Genomic DNA, 23,133 nt, shown 5'->3' with positions numbered 1-23,133 from the left:
AGGATTTAAGCCAAACCGAGTCATGTAATCAATTACTCTTTTCAAAACCATTTCCTTTACTTAAACAAAACCAGCTTCAACCCCATGATTAATTCTAAAGTGTTTCAACAGCTCAAAAATTGTTTTAGTCTTGCAAAATTTCAGAATTCAAAGAGTACTTAAAACTTTTCCCAAAGCATTTTAAAATGAAACTTGTCAATAGATGTTCAGGTCCTTTCAAAGTCACTGAAACTCCTCCAATTGAAACCCTCAAGTCAAATTCAAAGATATAACCCTTTTCACATTTAAAACAGCCTTAAAACATAAGTTTCATCTAACTAACTTGCTCCTAAAAGAGATACAATACTTTTCTTAAGAAACAAGACTAATTCCTTTTTAATAATTCATTTCAAAAGCATAAGTAATCCCTTTCTTAATAATTCAAATAAAATAGTAGAAGTCTTTAACTCATAATTTTCCGAATAACATTTCAATAAAGTCCCGGATTCTATAGGAATTTCGGCAGCACCTCCCCTAAAACTTGGACTCTGCCACCCTTTCCGGGTCCCATCTAAACTAATCCACAATCCTTATCAATGGTTCAAAACCCAAAATCAGTCCAAAGACAAACTGAATCCAACATTCAACTCATTTTCATATCCCAAGAAAATCGTCTCAAGATCAAATCATAATCAACCGATTAAACTCATTTTCCAAACTTTAAAGAAATAGTTCAACAACAGCCCATTTATCAAAACCAAACAATAATTAGAAGTCATCTCAAGATCAATCTTTATCAACTGATTAAACTCTTTTCCAAAACTTTAAAGAGAAAATTCATCAACAATCCATTTATCAAAACCCAATCAAACATATCATTACATTCATCCAAAATAGCCAGACAATACATAAGACTTGTACAATCACTAAAAGGTGTATTTCTCACATCGGTATCCATCCATAACAATTCTAAATTATAAAATTGAGATTTTAGAAAAGCCCCTACCTCAACTCGTCGAACACATAAACCAAACGCGCCAACAGAACCTTTCCTCTCAACCCGAAATCAACGGCAATTGCGACCTCAGCTCCAAGCTACTTTCGCAGTAACCACAGCAACTCTAATCGCGACATATATCAACCGAAACTTAATCTTATAGCAATTTGTGCCACAAACCTCAGCATGAGATAACAGAACAGTAACTAAAGGGCTTTCAAATCGAAAACACTTACTGAAACGAAGAAAGAACGGCTGAACCGACAGCGGTCTCTGAACCAGTTTGGCGGTAGCTTGGCAGTCACCTCAAGTGGCAGCGGTGACCTGAACAACATGCAGTGATAATGAGGTTCCGGAAACTCAACAAAAAGGAGAACCAACTTAAAACCCGTATCGACAAAATTTTCCGATGACGGCAGCAGGGTTTCGAGCGGTAGAAGCAACGCAGATCTCCCCTCCTCCAGTGGTGATGCAGGTGGCTTCCGCGATGGTGGTTCTCCGGCGACGACACCAGCCACAACAGGGATGGCGGCAGTGAGACCCCCAACAACGCCGGCGCGGCTCACTCATTCCTCCCTGTCGCGCTCGTCTCTTCTCCCTTAGCTCAGCTCGAGAACGGGATAGATCTATGGTGTGACGGTGGCACGGTGACGCGGGCAACGTGAGCTCGCAGCAGCACCCAGGCACGACAGCGACGGCGCAGGCTCTCTCTTCTCCATAGCACAGTGGCGGCGATGATTTTGACAGCAGGTTGATGGCGTCACAGGATGCTTCGGCGGCGGCAAATCGGTGGCGACGTGGTGGTGCGACGGTGAGGAGGCTTGGCGACGGTGACCCTGGCAGCATGGACTGCAGCGGCGGCACGACACAGTGAGCTTCCCTCCTCCTCTCCTCTGCCGCAACTCAGCCCCCCTCTCTCTTTCTGCTTTTGTTCCTTTCTTTCATGGAAAAAGGGAAAACCGTGTTTGTGTGTTGCTGCTGCTGCTGGGTTTTTTCGGGGAAAGGGTAGCTAGGTTAGGGTTTTCCCAATTTGGGAATTAGGGTTTAGGTGAAATTAGGTTTAAAGGTAATTTTGTAATTTCAAATAAAAATAGAGATAGTATAGTAATTAGAAATAAATTTCAATCCAACAATAATAATATATAAAATACTATTTGTTCATCCATTTCACAAATTATTCTCAATAAAATAGTCAAATCCAATAATTAGAAATAATAAAATTAATTTCTCTATTTTCCAAATAGCAGTATTAACATATTAAAAATATTAATTATTTAGTCCAAATCATATAAAATTATTATTATTTTATAACTACCAACTTTATGATTTAAATATAGAAAATAATCTAATAATTATAAAATTGGATAATAATCTTAATTTATTTCAAGTTCAATAAATCAAAGCATGCTTTAATTATCTTTAATAAAATAATTTCTGAAATTAAGACTATAAATAACTATATGATTTGAAATTTGATCATAATAAGACTTTTCAAAAGTTCAGGGTCTTACAGTCTCCAACATAGTATATAGATCTCCAAACAGTATACAGGAGTACACAAAAATACACAGACAACAAGCATAGCTTCTTCAAAAATTTTTTTTAGTTATAAATTAAACAAAACAAGCCATATTTAACAATGGCAACCATTATCATCGTCTCTAAAAATACACAAGTACACCGGAATAAGCCATATTTAAATTTATAGAACTCTATAAAATTTATAGAACTTGCTAATTTATAGAAGTTGTTAACTTTTATAGAGTTTGCCGGGAGTGCGGTGAACTTGCCTAAATGCCAAAAAAAATTCGTATTTGAGGAATTAAAGTTCAAAAATCCTGTTTGAAAAATTAATTAAATTTTTTATTTTATTTCAGTGAAAAATCCAAAAATAATATTATAATTTTGTAAAATTAAATTCATTCTACTCATAGTTGGTTATCTCATAAAGGTATAATTTAATTAATCTAACTTTTTATATTCTTTATATATAGATATGAAAATTCCAGAACATCGAAAGTGGATGTACAATAGAAATTTGCCAAATCGAGGAGGATTACGACAGGAATTTATCAATGGTGTTCGACATTTTATTGATACAGTAAAACAGGAATTTATACTTGAAGGTGGTGTACTTAGATGTCCTTGCAACAAACATAAAAATAAAGTTTTTTCATCTCCGAAAGAGGTTTCACTAGATTTATATAAATATGATTTCATGCTAAGATACTGGTGGTGGGATTCACATGGAGAGAGTCCATTGCATTTGAATGTAGATTATAATAATCAAGAAGGCACATGTTCTTCTCCTCATGCTAGTGTGCCAATAAGAAATTCGTATGAATCTATGGTGGTTGATGCTACTGGACCAGAATTGATGAGTCAATTTGAAGAATACATGGAGAAGCCTCCGAATGCAGAAGCTAAAAAATTTTATGATTTATTACAGTCTGCTCAACGCCCATTATTTGAGGGATGTGTTGGTCATTCAGAATTATCAATGGCAGTTAAAATGTTGAGTATTAAAGCTAAAGGGAATGTATCTCAACAAATCTTTGATGATTTCGTGAAAGCTATGAAAGAAGTGATGCCTAAGGATAACTTACTTGTCTCCAATTTTTATGAAGCAAAGAAGCTAGTATCAAAACTTGGTATGGAAAGCAAGAAAATTGATTGTTGCATTAATGGTTGTATGCTATATTACAAGAAGGATGATATACCAAGAAAGGAATGTAAATTTTGCCATTCTCCAAGGTACAAGATGGGTAAAAAAGGTAAAGAAGTGCCTTTGAAACGAATGCACTATTTACCGCTTATACCTCGTTTAAGAAGACTTTATACTTCAATGCACACAGCACCTCACATGCGATGGCATTTTGATCACGAATTTAAAGGAATTCTTGAGCATCCATCGGATTCAAAAGCATGGAAGTATTTTGATAGAAAATATCAACAATTTTCTCAAGAACCACACAATGTCAGACTAGGATTATGTGCTGATAGATTCACCCCTTTTGGTCAATCTGGTAAACAATATTCATGTTGGCCAATAATTGTCACTCCTTATAATCTGCCTCCTTCTATGTGCATGAAAACTCCTTACAAGTTTTTATCCATGATTATCCCTGGTCCTCGTAATCCCAAAACTAGGATTGATGTATACCTGCAGCCATTGATTGATGAGCTAAAACTACTATGGGAAGATGGTGTTTTAACTTATGATATTCATTCCAAGTCAAATTTTGTAATGCGAGCTGCCTTGTTGTGGACTATTAATGATTTTCTTGCATATGGGATGTTGTCTGGATGAATGACAGCAGGTAGGCTAGCATATCCATACTGTATGGAATGAACCAAGGCATTCTAATTAAAAAAATAGGGAAAAGCCATCATGGTTTGACTGCCACAGACAATTCTTGCCAGATAATCACATGTTTAGAAGAAACAACGATGCATTCTATAAGAATAGAATTGAGAGATCAGAACCTCCGCCAAGATTAATTGGAGGGAAAGCATGGGATATAATTAAGAATTATGAAAAGATAAGTGATGTTGAGCAACTTGAGATAGAAGGATATGGAAGTACGCATAATTGGACCAAAAGAAGCATATTTTGGGATTTGCCTTATTGGCATCATAATTTAATCCGTCATAACCTTGGTGTATTGCATATTGAAAAGAATGTATTTGATAATATATTTAATACTGTCATGGACATCAAAGAGAAGACTAAAGATAATGCAAATGTTAGAATGGATCTGTCATTATACTGCAAGTGAAAAAGTTTAGAACTGCTAGAACAAAGTGGAGGTAAAATTATAAAATTCAAAGCAAACTACACATTTATCCTCTAGCAAAAGAGGGCAATATGTGAATGGGTGAAAGAGTTAAGGATGCCTGATGGATATGTTTCAAATTTAGGGAGATGCGTTGACATGAAGGAGGGCAAGTTATCTGGAATAAAAAGTCATGATTGTCATATATTTATAGAACGTTTACTCCCAATTGCGTTTAGTTCATTGCCAGAGCAGATATGGAAGCCAATAACAAAGTTAAGTCAATTCTTCCGAGATTTGTGCTCAGAATCATTACGAGAAGATGTTCTCAATAAGCTTGAAGAAAATATTCCAACTGTGCTATGCAAGTTAGAACATATTTTTCCTCCTGAATTTTTATATTCAATGGAACATCTACCTATTCATTTGCCATTTGAAGCATTGCTTGGTGATCCTGTGCAATATAGATGGATGTATCCTTTTGAGAGGTACCTTAGTCACACCTCTATATTTATTCTCAAATTTTTTTTACTATTTTATTAAGCCAATTATTTGTTATTTGATTTTTGTTATGAACTTTTTTATGACAGATTTCTCCATCACCTTAAGAAAAAGGTCAAGAACAAAGCACACGTTGAAGGATCTATCATTAAATCATACCTAATTGAGGAGATTTCTTACTTTTGTGGGTACTATTTTAACCAAACTAGCATCAACACAAAGCAAAATGATGAGGGTGATGATTCAATACAACCAACTTTGTCTATTTTTAATTTGCCTGGTTGTTTGGCTGGTGAATGCAAAACTCTTTATTTAGATATCAAAGAACTCAGTGCAGCCATGAATCATATACTAATAAATTGTGATAAAATTAAGCCATATATTGAGTGAGTATTTATCTTCTTATGTATATTCTTACTATTAATAATATTTTTTTATATTAATAATTTAAATTTCTTTGAAATTCATGTACTATAGGATCTTTGTGACTTTATACGCCAAAATCATATTACTTTAAGTGATGAACAAGTTGATCAATTTATTGAAGCGAATTTTACAAAGTCGTTTAAAAATTATGTAAGTCAACATGATATGATAGTCTTATTGTATACACATTTTTTGGTAGATGACATATTATATTCAAACTTATTGGTTCTTATTTAATATAGGTTCATGATCCTTTAAATAATGTGACGGATTTGAATATTCATTCCTTAGTATTGGGTCCTTTGAGAATTGTTAAATGTTGGCCTATTTACAAAGTCAATGGCTTCAAGTTTCACACAAAATCTCACTCAAGTAGAAAGTCAACTCAGAATTATAGAATGTGTCAAAGGCATAGGTTATGGTGAATATGTCTATGGCCAGCTTGATGAAATTATTCAAGTTGAGTATACTGGGCTACCACTAAAAAGAGTTGTACTATTTAAATGTGAATGGTTTGATCCCATAATTGGCAAAGGAACAAAGGTAAACAAAGAGTATGGAATCATACAGATTTGAAAGAATTGACGATATGGTAAATATGATCCATTTATCATTGCACATAAAGCAATCCAAGTATATTTTGCACCTCATCCAATGAGCAACACCAGGAAAAAAGCAGAATGGTGGTTTGTATATATTCAAGACTAAAGCAAGAGGTGAGATTGAGATTGAAACAACGGAAGATTTTGCATATCAAGAAAATGCCACAAATCAATCTAACAATCATATCTCAAATGATATTGACACTATTATTAATTTATTGGATACCAATAGTACAATATATGAAGACGATGATGATGATGATGATGATGATGATGATGATGATGATGATGATGATGATGATGATGATGACACACTTGGGGATGAGGACGAGGACGAGGATGAAGACGAGGATGAGGATGAGAACAATGAGGATGAAGGTCAAACTGAATAGTATGAAAAAGTGCACTATAAAATATATTCATTTGTATTTTCTTTTTTTAATTTTCACTATACCTTAATCTTATATGAAAAAGTATATGATTTTTTTATTTTATATAATTTTTTATTATATTTTATTTGTATTATTTTTTTAGAAGATTGGATATAATTTATTTTCAAGTTTTTATATATGTGATTCTTTTAGATACATTTTATCTTAAATTTGTTATAAAATTAAATTTTGAATTATTATAACGTAAATAATTAAAAGAATAAATTAAAAAATAATAGACTAGTTTAAAATATAAACAATATTTTTATATTAAATGTTAAAATTTTTCAATAAACATTTGAAATTCGTTTGAAAACTGATGCATTTTCAAACAGAATTTACAAATGATGTTATTTTCGTCCCAAATTTGTCGGAAAAAAATTTTAGCTACTTCAAAGGATTAGCTATAGTAAAAGCATTTAAGACTAATTATAGACAAATTTGGGATAGAATTAACATTTTTCAAAATGCTCCCAAATCCGTCTGAAGTTATTGTGCATATTCAGATGGAATATGGACGAATTATAGTTTTGTCCAAAATGTATTGCTAATTTTTATGAAAATTTTAGCACCATCCAAAAAAAATTTGGCGCCAAAATTTGGGATAAAATTTAGGACAGAATATATTATTCCAATGTCTCCACTAAAAGTTGTTCAACATTTGTCTCAAATTTATCCGAAATGAAAAAGTCATTTAGACGGAATAAATTTCGTTTGAAATTTTCGTCCGAAAAAGTCCTATTTCTAGTAGTGTCGCGCCACCGACTGCCACTGTTCCATCGTCGCCGTCAATGGGGTTTCACCAGGAGAGACGAGATGCATGAGGAGGAGCCCGACGTGCGTGAAGAAGAAGGGGAGAGGTCCGAGGCTGAGATGGTTCCTATCACCGCCGTCTACCTCCGTCACTGCCGAACTGCTGCTCCGCGGTGCCTAACTGGAGCTTCTGTTACTGTTGCTGGAGATCTGTGGTTGCCGGAAAACACCACTGGTGTTGCTGTCGAAGGAGGAAGAAGCCGTGCCGCTATTCTGGCCGCCAGGAGCAGTCTTGTGGCCACCGGAAACACCGCCAGGGATGCCGCTACTTGGCTCAGTCACTTCTTCTTAGTTGCGGTAAGGGTCTTGTTATTAGCTTTGGTCCTTTTTGAATTCTGGAAATACTGTAGTCACTGAATGTTGATGCAGCCGCCGTCTGGGTCGCGTGGAGGGAGGAAGAGCCGTTGGGTGTCGCCGTACCTTGCCTCCGCCGCCTCTGTCGCCGGAAACAGCCGCTGAGTCCTCTGTATTTGGTAAGCATTTCTAATTTGAAAGGCCTTTTGTCACTGCCCTGTAAACTTATTATGCTGAGGCGTTGCGGTGTTGTCCGTCATAGGTTTGTGTATTCGTGCTCGCATTCCGTGTTTGGAGTTGCAGCTACCTTGTTTGGTCATTTAAGTAAGTATTTATGTTTTGGAAATTCCCATGTTAGTGTTCTGTACGTGTATTAAAGCCTTTACGATATTAATGTTCTTAGGATTTAGTAATCGAGGTTGCTTGTTGTGATTTAAAGCTGTTTATGCTGCTGCGAAAGTGTGTGGGGCTGTGCTTTGAAGCTGCCATTGATTTTGGGTCGAGACGAAAGGCTTTCTGAGAGGCTTTTGGGTTATGGTTTCAATTTGTCGAGGTAGGGGCCTTTTCAGAAAAGCATATTTTATAAATTGAAATTATTATATATGGATATTATGTGGTAAAAATGTATACTTGAGTAATTGTATAAGTCTTATCTAATGTTGGTTATTTTGGATGAATATGAATGCTTGGTTAATTCGATTATTATTTGGTTTTGTGAAACGGACGGTTTTGAAGTGTTTCTTTAAAGTCGCTTCTTTAAAACTTTGAAATCAAGTTTAATCTGTTGAAAATTTACTTGAGTTTGATTTGGTTTTCTTGAAATATGAAAATGGAATGTACCTTTGGATTCAGTTGAAATTTAAGCTTATTTGGTTTTGAACCCTTTAAAGAGGGTTGTGGATTGGTTTGGATGGGACCCGGAAAGGGTGACAGAGTCCAAGTTTTAGGGGAGGTGCTGCCGAAATTCCGATAGAATTCGGAACTCTATTGAAATGTTATTTGGAAAATTATGAGTTAAAGACTTCTACTATTTTATTTGGATTATTTAAGAAAGGGATGACTTATGCTTTTGAAATGAATTATTAAAAGGGAAATTATGATTTAGTCTTATTTCTTCAGAAAAGTATTGTATCTCTTTTGGGAGCAAGTTATTTAGATAAGACTTATGTTTTAAGGCTGTTTTAAATGTGAAAAGAGTTTATGTCTTTGAATTTGACTTGAGGGTTTCAATTGGAGGAGTTTCAGTGACTTTGAAAGAACCTGAATGTCTATTGAAAAGTTTCATTTTACAATGTTTTGGGGAAAAGTTTTAAGTACTCCTTGAATTATGAATTTTTGCAAGACTAAAACAATTTTCGAGCAGTTTGAAACGCTTTAGATTTAATCAGGGAATTGAAGCTGATTTTGCTTAAGTAAAGAAAATGGTTTTGAAAGGAGTAATTGATTACACGACTCGGTTTGGCTTAGATTCTATTTTTATTACTAAAATCAGGAAGCCAATGTTTTAAAGATTTTGAACGAAATTGAGGAAATGAGTTATGTTATTCTCCCCTAAAGACTTGAGACTCTGTCGAGGAACTTTTATTATAAAATCCCGTTGTTGGATGGATGATTTTGAATATTTCGAAAGAGATCTTTAATTTGCCATGGTTTTGGAAGTTTTGGAAAGAGGATGCCGAGAGTGGCTTTGTTTTAAAAAGGGAACCTACTTTGAGTAAAAGTGGCTTATGAGCCTGAGATGATTTAAGGAATGGGAACTTTAAAGCCAAGGCTGAAAAGAATTAATTTTTGATTTCAAAGTGAAGTGAATTGAGAAAAAGTGATTTATGGCTTGAATGATGATTTTATGAATTTGATGATGTTGGATGGTGGAAGTGCTATTTTGTTATGAGCCGGAATAGCTGTGTATGATAATGAATTATGGCTGATTGCGGAATATGTTATGAACCAGATGGCTGACTATGAATCATGAATTTAAGCCGGATGACTGAGTTGAATGTTGATTTATGGCCGAGAATAAATGCATATATGATGAGTTATTGATATTGTGATTGTTGCACTTCCAATTATCTGAGATACGAGTTTCCCTGGGTAGAAGCAGTAACTAGCCACCACGTGCTCCAGGTTGAGACTCGATACTCTGTTGACCCTATGTCGTAAGTGTGGCCAGACACTGTGAAAGTTTTAGATGAATTCACCCCCATGAATATACACCAGTGAGGGTGTTGGATGTGAATTATGATTATGATTGTGAATAACTCGAGTTGGGGATGCACGACAGAGGGACAGTCCAATGGTTAGCTACCAGGACTTGTCAGGTTGGCTTTATAACCGACAGATGAGACTCATCAGCCACTAGGACAGGCATTCATCATATGCATCTATGTGACATTGTTTGGGTGTGCATATTGTACTTGGTTTGCCTTTGTGATTAATTGTGGTTAACTGCTAATTGTTCTACTTGAAGTAATTGTTTGTTTGTGCTTGAACTTTTCTACTTGTGTTTACGACTGGGATTCTGTTGGACCGTGGTGATTGGTTGTTGTTTGGACTGTTTGGGCCTAGGGCCGTGATTGATCATGAGGTGGGCCGAAGGCTATATTTGGTTGATGTTTCTGGTTTAGAAAAGTATGAAAAACTATGGTTCAGCATAGATAAACCTTTTGAAAGACTTTTTTTAATTTTTAAGAAATGAACAGTTTCCTCTTTCAGAAAAGATTTCAGATTTTTCTTTTATAATAAACCTTTTATTTTGAAAAGATGCATAAGGCAACTATTAATCACTGTAATGATCCTATTATAGTAATTCTGCAACCCTATAGTGAGAACCCGTTCGAGGATGATGTTCTCACTCCCCTACAGGTCTTTCCTTTTCAGGTTACGGACGACGAAGTTCGAAAGAGCTTATTTCTTTTCTGTTAGATGATATTTCTGTATTGTTTTAGTACTTATGTTTCCCTCGCCTTTAACTTTGCAAGTTTTGTAAGAGGGATATGATTTTGATATGAGATGCTTGTAAAGTAATATGTATATAAATGTATGTATATATATGTATTTTCTATGAGTATTGTAATTTATATTGTGAGTATGAATGTATGTTTTTGAAATATTCGGTTTAAAGTTTTAAACAGGCTCATATTTTAGTATTAAATATTATAAGAGTTGTCGTAATACTCGATCTATCAGAATGACGCAGCCGGAAGCGTGACATTTTGATAGTTAGGGTGTTAGATTGATAATGTTAAAGAAAATATTGATAATGACAAAATATGATTGCATAATAAAAAAGATTGATAATTGGTTCTATTGTAGAAAAGAGGTTTATGATGAAGAAGTTTAAATCTCCACAAATCACAAATAAAAACTTCACAAAATCAATTTTTTTACTATCTGACAGATTTTTTAATAGAATTCATAGTTGTCTTAAACAATAAAATTGGGGCAAAAGTATCATTTTTCTTGTAAAGAGTCTCATTGTCCATTGTAAGAATTCACACGAGTTACGGGTGGCAAAGAGACAAGGCGGATAGCCCGCTCCGCTTCTAAGGCCGACCTAAAACAGAAGCGGAATAGACCAACTTGTTAAAATAAAATAGTTTTAAAATGTTGGTTCATCCCGCTTTATGGAGGGTTGGTAAATTGTGGGCTAACCCGTTTAACTATTTTAGAAAAATTAATAAAATTAATTAAAATTAATATAAAAATAATTATTTAAAATTAAATATAAATAAAAAATATTCAAATTATAATATATTTTTTATTTTTTTAATTTTTAATTTTAATAGAATTATTCCCAATAATAGCTGTCAATAAAATTATCTTTGTGGTAAAAAATAAATCACACAACTTAAACATATATATAAAAATATAAAATAAAATAAATAATAAAAAATAAAAAAATAAAAAATATATTTAAAAATTATATAATTATTAATTATATATCTATTTTATTATTAATCATTTTTTTATAAAAAAAATTAAAAAAAGAGCCTTTGACATGACGGGTCAGCCTGTCCGCCCGTCAAAACCTCTACTGAAACCCGTGATTTTGGCAATTTTTTTTTTTTATTTTAAGAATTTCAAATAATAGTCCGATGATATATTCTATTTGATGAGTTCAGGGATCAATCCAATAAATTTGAACGGTTTACTGTTACTTACTAGAGTTAATGGAGTAGAATAAGACAATTAAAATTCGTAGACAAAAAATGAATAGAACTAAATAAGATTTAGACAATAATAAAAATAATATGATTAAATAGTAAAATTATAATTCTTAAAAAATATATAAAAATATCTATAATATTCTCATATATATTATAAAAATAATACTCGTACAAAAGAATTATATATATGTAAAACTTTACTATTTTCACTCTTAATTTTTTCTCACACTAAAACTTACAAAACAAAGCATAAAAAAAGATATGAAGCTTTACCCCATATACAAAGCTATGACGGTAAACATAAAGAACATCTTAAATTTAGCTTCATCAAGTCCAATACGTATAAGTTGACGATGTTATCAAATCCTTTCAACTTGTCAAGTTGGTGTTTAACTATTCAATCTTTATGTGCTTCAAATTTATTCTTTCTTGCTTCTTCAAAAATCTTTTACGAATCCCACTTGAAATTTAAGTTACAGGTGTGCATTAAATGCTTTGGCAAACTATGAATTTGCCTTTGACTTGAATTTTATTCGGGTTAACTATCAAAAATATCTCCGAATTATTCAAACGCGGACAAAAATACACCCGAATTTTACTATCGATAAAAATACCTTTAAATAATTTAAAAATACAACAACAATATCCAACAATAAATATATATTTTCAAAAAATATCTTAGAGATTGAATTTTGATGTGATTATTTACAAGCATAATTAAAAAAATGAGATATTATTATTCTTAAAATTTGGTATTTTTTTTTCTAAGTATATTTTTTTTTGTGATTTTTTAAAAGTATTATTAGTTGTTAACAAAAAAATTACAAAAAAATATATACTCAACGAAAAATAACCAAATTTTAAGGATCATAATATCTTATTTTTTTAATTATGTTTGCAAAAAATTATATCAAAATTCAATCTCTAATGTATTTTTTGAAAAATACATATTTAATGTTAGATAATCTTGCAAAAAAAACTAACATTAAATATGTATTTCTCAAAAAATACATTAGAGATTGAATTTTGATGTAATTTTTTGCAAACATGATTATAAAAATGAGATATTATTATTCTTAAAATTTGGTAATTTTTTGTTATGTATATATTGTTTTGTGATTTTTTAAAAGTATTATTGGTTGTTAACAAAAAAAATTATAAAAAAATATATACTTACCGAAAAATCACTAATTTTTATTTATAATAATATCTTATTTTTATAATCATTCTTACAAAAAATTACATCAAAATTCAATTTCTAAGGTATTTTTTGAAAATATATATTTACTGTTAGGTATTGTTGTTGTGTTTTTAAATTATTTGAAGGCATTTTTGTCGATAGTAAAATTCGGGTGCATTTTTGTCAGTGTTTGAATAATTCGGGGGTATTTTTGGTGGTTAACCCAATTTTATTCACACATTGAGAACTTGCCTCGCACCGCCATTTCCCTCTCCTTCACTCGTCGCGCCAACCGTTAGCGTCATCCATCAGCATCAACTGTTATTCTGCTACTCTCTCTCTCCCTTTCTCTCTATATGGACTTTCACTCTTTTCCTCCGTCATAATTGTCGGTACTAGCGTCTTGTTACGGCCCAGGATTCCCGCGGGTCAACCCGACCCGAGCTCCACCTGGCCCGACTACGCGCCTCTCAACCGACCCGGACACGCGTCCCGTACGGCTCTCCCGCAGCTATGGGACAGCGACCTTGAGAATATGGGCCTGCCCTCCAGAGGGGCCCACTACTGACATGTATATAAGGGAAAGACTGACTCTTCCCCCAAGGTACGTCACATCCCTACACCACCCTCATTCCGCCTGCACATATTCTGACAAAAGCGTCGGAGTGTCTTTGCAGGTGGCACCCCCCCTTTTTCTCACACGAAGTGCTCGGGAAATCGCGCCCCCTGGACTGGAAGACTGTGACCCGACGAGCCCCTTCCTTCACAACAGATCCTAACCCGAACCATCCGGTAACCGACCTACCGAACATTGGCGCCGTCTGTGGGGACTCGTCCATGGACTTCGTGCTAGTCCAAACTGGGACAGGCTGCGAGGCCGCACCCCCTGTGCCTGGAGGAGGCGCCGTCCCGACAGAAACTCGACAATAACAGAGGTCGCCTCCAAGGGACACGACGCAAACTCACGAAAGACGCCCCTTTGGAGGGACTGGCGACAACCACGCCAAGATAATGCAAGAGCTACGCCATAGGATGCAAGACTTAGAACGTCGGCTAGCCGAAAGAGAACGCGACCAACGCACCCCGGAGCAGAGCCCCACTCGCTCCCGTTCAAGGAGCCGCTCGAGGCGCTCACCCAGCCCCCAATACGAGTCGGAGAGCACCGGGGGACGGGGGCGAGCCAGAAGAAGAAGTCGGGACCCCATCATTTACTCCCGACACGAGAGGCTGCGTGCGTCGAACAGGGGCGAAGAGGACGCCCGTCGGGAGAATGACGAGCCGAGGAGAACTACCCGGGGACCAGTGATAATAGGAGCGACCCCTTTCCACCGTTCCGTACTCGAGGTCCGGCTGCCGAAACACTTCGACAAGCCAACGGACATGAAGTATGATGGAACACAAGATCCCCTGGAACACTTAACGGCCTTTGAGGCCAGAATGAACCTGGAAGGGGTGGGAGACGAGGTCAGATGTCGTGCCTTCCCGGTCACCTTGGCGGGCCCAGCGATACGGTGGTTCAACAACCTCCCACAGGGCTCGGTGACCCAATTCTCCAACATCAGCCACGCCTTCTTGGCTCAATTCACGACCAGGATTGTCAAAGTCAAACACCCAATCAATTTGCTAGGGGTGACACAGAGACCCGGAGAGCCGACCAGGAAATACCTGGACCGTTTCAATGACGAGTGCCTGGAAATTGACGGTCTAACGGACTCGGTGGCAAGTCTGTGCTTGACGAACGGGCTCTCCAATGAGGACTTCAGGAAACACCTTACCACAAAGCCCGTTTGGACAATGCAAGAGATCCAGTGCGTGGCCAAAGAGTACATCAATGACGAAGAAGTCAGCCGGGTCGTGGCTGCCAATAAACGGCAGCCTGCCTACAACCAAGCCCGGCACTATGAAGGCAGAGAAAGACCAAAGGAACACGCTGGGAACGGCGGTCCGAGTAAAACACCCAAACCGTTCCCCCGAGTTGGGAAGTTCACCAATTATACCCCCCTCACGGCATCAATCACCGAAGTTTACCAACAGATAGCGGAAAAGGGGATACTGTCAAAGCCCCGACCTCTGAAGGACAGGATCGGAGGAAACAAGAACCTCTACTGTGAGTACCACAAGGGTTACGGGCACAAGACCCAAGACTGCTTCGACCTAAAAGACGCCCTGGAACAAGCTATCAGGGATGGGAAACTTGCCGACTTCTCCCACCTTATACGGGAGACGAGGAGACGCAACCGGGACGTGGTAACGGCCAGGAACACCGCCCCAAGGTCAACGTCGGCATGGAAAAAAGATGCCAAGGTCCTAGCGGTCTCCACCTCGTCTGTTAGGGGTCCCCAGGGCCTCCCACCCATCTCCTTCGGGCCAGAGGACCAATGGTTTGATGAGGCGCCAGAAAGCCCGCCCATGGTCATCACGGCCAGGGTCGGAACGGGCCTCGTCAAGCGAATCCTGGTAGATACGGGGGCAGACTCAAACATCATGTTTCGAAACGTTTTCGATGCCCTGGGACTAAGAGACGCCGACCTGACGACCCACCAGCACGGTGTGGTAGGGTTGGGGGACCATTTCATCAAGCCGGATGGAATCATCTCACTCCCGACCTCCGTGGGACAGGGGCAGAAGCGACGAACAGTCATGGCGGACTTTGTAATATTACGAGATTCCACGGCTTATAACATCATCCTGGGGAGAAAAAACATCAACGACCTGGGGGAGGCCATTAGTACAAAGCTACTGGTGATGAAGTTTGTCACCGATGATGGATCCGTAGGATCCATCAAAGGCGACCTGGAAACGGCAGTCGCTTGCGACCACGCCAGCCTTTCTCTCAGGAAAAAGTCCAAAGAAGCATCCGGGGTCTTCCTTGCTGACCTGGACGCCAGGATAGACGATAAACCAGACCAGAGCCAGAAGGAGACTTGGAGAAGTTCAGGGTCGGCGAGGAGGACGATAAATTCACATTCATAAACAGAAACCTCCTCCATGAGATGAAGGAACCTTTGATGGAAATGATCAGGGATAATGCCGACCTCTTTGCCTGGACGCCTGCCGATATGCCCGGGATAGATCCCCAGCTCGTATCGCATCATCTGGCCGTCAAGGCGGGAACCAAGCCAGTGGCCCAGAGGAGGAGAAAGATGTCGCAGGAAAGGGCAGAAGAGGTAGCCAGGCAGACGGCCAGCCTCCTCGAAGCAGGATTCATCCGGGAATTGAACTACTCGACTTGGTTGTCGAACGTGGTCCTGGTTAAAAAACACAATGGGAGATGGAGAATGTGCGTAGACTACTCTGACCTCAACAAGGCGTGCCCCAATGACTGCTACCCCCTGCCTAACATTGACGCACTCGTCGACGCAGCGGCGGGGTACCAGTATCTGAGCTTCATGGATGCTTACTCAGGATACAATCAGATACCGATGCACCGACCCGACGAGGAGAAAATGGCGTTTATAACGCCAGGGGGAATCTATTGTTACAGGGTAATGCCTTTTGGTTTGAAAAACGCTGGGGCCACGTACCAAAGGCTGATGAATAAAATATTCAGTGAACTCATAGGCAAAACAGTAGAAGTCTATGTGGATGACATACTCGCAAAGACCGCGCGACCCGACGACCTCCTGAACGACCTTGATGGTGTTTTTTCGTCACTAAGGCAGCACGGCATGAGGCTTAATCCGCTCAAATGCGCGTTTGCCATGGAGGCCGGGAAGTTCCTGGGATTCATGATCACTCAAAGAGGAGTGGAAGCCAACCCCGAGAAGTGCCAAGCAGTTATCCAGATGAAGAGCCTGGGTTGTATCAAGGACCTACAACGACTTGCCGGGAGGCTAACGGCTTTATCCCGATTCCTCGGAGCGTCGGCAGCGAGAGCCCTACCTTTCTTCAACCTAATGAGAAAGGGAATGATGTTCGAATGGACCCCAGCATGCGAAGAGGCGTTCAACCACTTCAAGGAGATCTTAGCGGCACCACCAGTTCTCGGAAAACCCAGGGCCGGAGAACCGCTCTATCTCTACTTATCAGTAACCGAGGAAGCACTTGCCACAGTGCTCGTTAGAGAAGAGGGGAAGACCCAACAACCCATTTACTTCGTGAGTAGGGTCCTCCAAGGACCAGAACTGAAATACAGCAAGCTGGAAAAACTGGCGCTAGCACTCCTAGTCTCCTCCCGAAGGTTAAGACAATACTTCCAGAGCCATCGTATAGTAGTGAGGACGGATCAGGCGATTCACCAAGTACTGCAAAAACCTGACTTGGCCGGTAGGATGATGACCTGGGCCATCGAGCTCTCCCAATACGACCTACAATATGAGCCCCGACATGCAATCAAAGCTCAGGCAATGGCAGACTTTCTGGTAGAGGTGACGGGGGACCCCCGAGGAAACGGGCACACGGTGGAGGCTCCACGTTGACGGGGCCTCCAACCAAACGTCCGGGGGAGCAGGGGTCATCTTAGAAAGCCCAGCAGCGGTCATCTATGAGCAATCGACCAAGTTTGAGTTTCCAGTGTCGAACAACCAAGCAGAATATGAAGCTCTCTTGGGCGGACTAATACTAGCTCGGGAAGTCGGAGCGACAAAGGTCGAAGTATGCAGCGACTCACAAGTTGTCACTGCGCAGGTAAACGGGAGCTACCAAGCCCGGGACCCCCTCCTACAAAAATACTTGGAAAAGGTTAAAGAAATAACAAGTCAGTTCCAGGAAGTCATCGTCCAACACGTCCCAAGAGAAAAGAACACACGTGCGGACCTCCTGTCCAAGCTGGCGAGCACAAAACCAGGATCGGGTAACCGGTCCCTCATCCAAGGCATGGCGAAGGAACCAATGATCGCCCTCCATTTGACGAAGTCAAGCCCCTCATGGCTAGACCCCATCACTAACTTCCTGGAACTCGGCAAGTTGCCTGAAGATGAGAAAGCGGCCAAAGTTCTAAGAAGGGAAGCGGCCAGATACGCAATCATACAGGGACAACTATTCAAAAAGGGACTCAACCAGCCCCTATTGAAGTGCTTACACCCCGACCAAATGGACTACGTGCTTAGAGAAGTCCATGAGGGGTGTTGCGGGCACCACATCAGGGGCAAGGCCCTAGCAAGAAAGCTCATCCGAGCCGGGTACTATTGGCCAACAATGATGAATGACTCAAGGGAATTTGTCAAAAGGTACATAAAGTGCCAACAAAATGCCAACTTCCACAAGGCACCAGCCTCCGAGCTAAGCTCTCTGACGACTACTCGACCTTTCACAGAATGGGGAGTCGACCTCCTGGGGCCTTTCCCGATCGGCCCAGGACAAGTCAAATACCTCATTGTCGCCATTGACTACTACACCAAATGGGTGGAGGCTGAACCGCTGGCTACGATATCGTCCTCCAACTGCCGGAAGTTCATGTGGAGGCAGGTGATAACCCGTTTTGGTATCCCGGAGGTCGTTATCTCAGATAATGGGACCCAATTCACAGACAAGAAATTCATGGAGTTCCTCTCTGGCCTAGGGATAAAACAGAGGTTCTCCTCGGTAGAACACCCCCAAACAAACGGGCAGGTAGAAGCTGCAAACAAAGTCATCCTTCTTGGTCTAAAGAAGCGCCTAGACAATAAGAAAGGAACATGGGCTGACGAACTCGCCTCCGTCCTATGGTCTTACCGGACAACCGAGCAAAGTGCCACGGGGGAAACTCCTTTTCGCCTAACATACGGGGTCGATGCAGTGATACCCGTCGAAATCGGCGAACCGAGCCCCCGACTACTACTCGCGGGCATGAGCGAAGCGGTCGAAAAGGACCTGGTCGAGGAAACAAGGGAGATGGCTCGCTTATCAGAAACAGCGCTGAAACAAAGAATAGCCCTGCGTTACAATGCTAAAGTCCTCAAACAAGATTTCGAGGAAAGGGACCTCGTCCTGCGACGCAACGACGTCGGTGTCCCGACCCCAGGGGAAGGCAAGCTGGCGGTAAACTGGAAAGGTCCCTACAGGGTAAGGGAGGTACTCGGCAAAGGTGCTTACAAGCTCGAAAGACTCGACGGCAAGGAAATACCCAGAACATGGAATGCGGGTAGCCTAAGAAGGTTCTACTCATGACCAGACGACTTGCCGACCTGAAAACCCAAACAAATAGTAAATACTCGCTTTGTTCGCATGATGATCTGCCTTTTTATTTTATCAAATACTCGCCATATTGATTAATTTGCTTAGCTAACGACTAACTCATACTTGTCAAAAATTTTCGTACTTGTCCACTACTTTCCTACGTGCGCCGCGCACGAGCGCGCCCTAAAACGGCAGACCGGGACTGATCACCCCGGGGGCCATCTTCCTTATGGCCAGAGCCAACTACGACGACAACACGACCACGGCGATCCAAGACATAACAAACATAAAACGGGAAAATGGGCGCGAGCCCACCCCCGAGAGAAATAACGATAACAAATATAGTAAACGGCAACCCAGCCAAACGATTGAATAAGTATAACTTATAAAGAGTCAAAACAAAAAACGAGCAATAAGTTGTTCAGCAAATGCGTTACAAAATATCCCAAGTTACAAGACCTCACTTCCTCGGCATGTCAACAATCTTTCCGTCCTGGATAGTCTTGAAAACGCCAATTGACGACGTGTCGAAATCAGGAGCTGCGATCTTTAGCTGAGCCTTCAGGGCATCTTCGGTCATCGAGATGGCGTTCTTCCCTTGCTCCTTGGTCACTTTAAGCTTCTTCTTAAGCTCTGCGGCTTCGGCTTTAGCGGTTTTTGCCTCGGAGACGGCCTGCTCCCGCTCTTTCTCCAAGACGGCAACCCGACCCTGAGCGGCATTCAGCTGACCCTCCAAGGTCATCTCACGCTCAAGCAGCCGGGCCACGGTCTCATCGGACGCCTTCAACCTCTCCGCAACGAATGACACTTTCTCCTCAGAAGCACTAAGCTTTCCCCCCATCTCGGACAGCTGACCCTGGAGGAGTTCAACTTGGGCCTTGAAGTCATTGTTCGCTTTAACAGAGGATTCAAGCTTCCTCCAGAGCGCCTCCATTCCCGATAACTCGAATTCAGCCTTCCGAGCTATCACGGCTCCACGAAGCAAGGTCCGGTACATCCACCTCGCCTGCCCGGACAGATCGGTCCCATGAAAATGCTCCTCCGTCCCGGGTATCAGCTGTGAGTCAATAAATTTGGTAGCATCAAAGTTCCTTTCCATTATAGTAAGGGCCCCTTCCGGGATGGAAGACATCCTCTGCCTCTTGGGAGTATGGATGAGCTCCACGTCGCTATCCGGCTTGGGGGTAAAGGACGCGTGCCCTTCAGCGGGCCCCTCTTCACGAATAGGGGAAGCCTGGACCCCTGCAGTCTGTTTCTCCGACACGCCGGTATCCTGGGGAGAAGACACAGCCTGATTCTCCTTCTCCCCAGAAGGACCCCCCGACTTACCGGCATCTTTTTCTTTGGCATTCTCGTCGTCACTCGCTTCAAAAAAGGTCTTCATCAGATTCTCAAGACCAGTCACGGTGGCAGACATTTCCACTACAGTAAACAACAGGCACATTAGTCGTTAGATCGGGAAAAGAAAACAACAATAAACAAACGTAAGCAAACAAAGAAGACAACTCACGGATATAGCTCCTGGCGGCCTCCCGTTCACCCATAAGAAGATGAGGGTTCACGGGGTTCTTTTCAAAAATGGCAAAAAGTACGTCAGCTATTTGCTTATCTACAGGCGACAACCTCTTGTACGTCACCTTGATGAAGGGATTCGACCCCGCCCCAAAACTCCAATAAGTCTGGATAAGGCGCTCCCCTTCCAACGACAACCAGAAGGGGTGACGACCTTTGACGGGACGAACTTTGAAATACTTGTCTTTAAAACCATGGTAGGAGTCCTCAAAAAGGCCAAAAATTCTCCTACCCTGGGCGGAACGAAAAGAGAGAAACCCTTTCCTCGCCTTCCCCTGTTTGGAAGGGTTGGTAAGGCTGAAGTAGAAGAGGAAGACGTCCACTGACACCGGCAGCTCTAGGTGCTCGCAAACCATTTCGAAGCAGCGGATCGAGGCCCAGCTGTTCGGATGAAGTTGAGAGGGGGAGACGGATATCCGGTTCAACAGCGCCATTTGAAAATCAGAGAACGGTATCCGAATGCCAACTTGTGTGAACATGGACTTGTAAAACCAAATCCAATCGGGGACACGAGGAGAGTGGAAGTTAAGCTCATAAATACGCTCGTGGGGGGCGGGAACAATGGTCTCATAGTTGGCCTCCTCGTCCGTCCCCCCACATAAGTAGCCGGCTCGCCGGAACTCGGTCAACTCCTCCAAATCCATTTGGTTGGGCGAGATCTTTATATCGTCAGTCACCCAGGCGTACGGGTCGTAGGCCGCGCCAGATCCAGAAGACCGGGAAATGATGCGAGGCATACCTACAGCGGGGTACCACTCCGTTAGACTATGAGGTCGGGAGTCCATAGAAACCCAAAAACTACACCTTTTCAAACTCAAATCATGGCCGAATACGGTTAAAAGCTACGCCTATCACGCAAATCACCTAAAACCTACCCAGGAATGGTACCCCTCCCTTAATTCGTCTACCCCACCATTGGAAGGTCATTCGGCAAAAGTAAACCAAGCATGCAACAATCGCAAATAACAACTACGCAGCAGTAAAACATAGCGTAAACACAAGGGAATAGGAAGCAAAAATTACCTGAATTGGTTGCAGGAACTTGAGAGAAAAAAAGAGGCACGAGAGGGCTCGAACAAGGAATTTTGGATATCAGGGAGAGAGGAAAGTGAAAATAGCAAGGGTAGGAGGAAAAGAGAAAGAAACTGTTTAAAAACCACCACAAGGAGCGCGAAAAGAGACAGGGGCAAAATGGTCTTTACGCACGGGGTTTTAACTTATTATGAGCATTTAATGCTCAGCGCGAAGAACGAAGCGGCGAACGAACGCCTCAGCAGAGCAAGAGACACGCGCACAAGAGACGCGCCTCTCCCACGGTCAGCCGACTCGGCGACAACGCACGAACAAGGACATCACGCGCCACCGATCACCTCACGACCATCACTGACGCGTCGGGGGCACTGTTACGGCCCAGAATTCCCGCGGGTCAACCCGACCCGAGCTCCACCCGGCCCGACTACACGCCTCTCAACCAACCCGGACACGCGTCCCGTACGGCTCTCCTGCAGCTATGGGACAGCGTCCTTGAGAATATGGGCCTGCCCTCCAGAGGGGCCCACTACTGACATGTATATAAGGGGAAGACTGGCTCTTCCCCCAAGGTATGTCACATCCCTACACCACCCTCATTCCGCCTGCACATATTCTGACAAGAGCGTCGGAGTGTCTTTGCAGGTGGCACCCCCCCTTTTTCTCATACGAAGTGCTCGGGAACTCGCGCCCCCTGGACTGGAAGACTGTGACCCGACGAGCCCCTTCCTTCACAATAGATCCTAACCCGAACCGTCCGGTAACCGACCTACCGAACACGTCTCTAGTGTTTATCCATGAATCGGCGGCAGGATTCGGAAGGAAATATTCGGTGGTGTCTCTCTCGAGCTCGACACCAGATGGATTGCCGACGTCGGCAGTAAAGAGTTGAATCCTGGTTTAAAGTTTTTTGTTATAAACTTCTTGATTTTTTATTTTTTTTATTTGTCTAAACTTTTAATTATTTGATCCCTTCAAGATGACACCTTCTTGGATACACATACACACACATTATTGACATCTCTTCCAGCCATTTTGCTTATGTCATGAAATTTGAATTTTGTGTGTAAATGAACGCGTGTCGACTGAACTTAAGAAGGCTATTATGCAAGCAAGGATGGACGAGAAATTCGCTTAAGCACAACTTGCTTAGGTACCATACTATCCTTTTACTCTTTCACCTTTTCACCAAATATGTTGTTCACCCATTCATGTTGATAATGTATACTTTGACACCATTAATGGTGATTCTGTCACTTGTAGATTATCAA

The 23,133-nt window shown here is 41.0% G+C and overlaps 2 protein-coding genes across 2 annotated transcripts; both read left to right on the top strand.

The window, feature by feature from the left end:
• Positions 1–2,972: 2,972 nt before the first annotated feature.
• Positions 2,973–4,286, top strand: LOC107636683 (uncharacterized). The gene has a single exon (XM_016340174.1). The coding sequence runs from the start codon at positions 2,973–2,975 to the stop codon at positions 4,284–4,286; it is 1,314 nt and encodes a 437-aa protein (XP_016195660.1).
• Positions 4,287–14,176: 9,890 nt separating this feature from the next.
• On the top strand, positions 14,177–19,252 carry LOC148568728 (uncharacterized). The gene is made up of 6 exons (XM_088484759.1): positions 14,177–14,973; positions 15,349–15,937; positions 16,165–16,541; positions 16,716–17,565; positions 17,792–18,325; positions 18,755–19,252. The coding sequence occupies exons 1-6, from the start codon at positions 14,177–14,179 to the stop codon at positions 19,250–19,252; spliced, it is 3,645 nt and encodes a 1,214-aa protein (XP_088340885.1).
• Positions 19,253–23,133: the final 3,881 nt, after the last annotated feature.

This window comes from Arachis ipaensis, chromosome B4, assembly GCF_059453495.1.
Source record: "Arachis ipaensis isolate K30076 ecotype BB chromosome B4, ASM5945349v1, whole genome shotgun sequence".
Classification (NCBI taxonomy): domain Eukaryota; kingdom Viridiplantae; phylum Streptophyta; class Magnoliopsida; order Fabales; family Fabaceae; genus Arachis; species Arachis ipaensis.
This window is presented reverse-complemented; position numbering and strand designations above follow the sequence as displayed.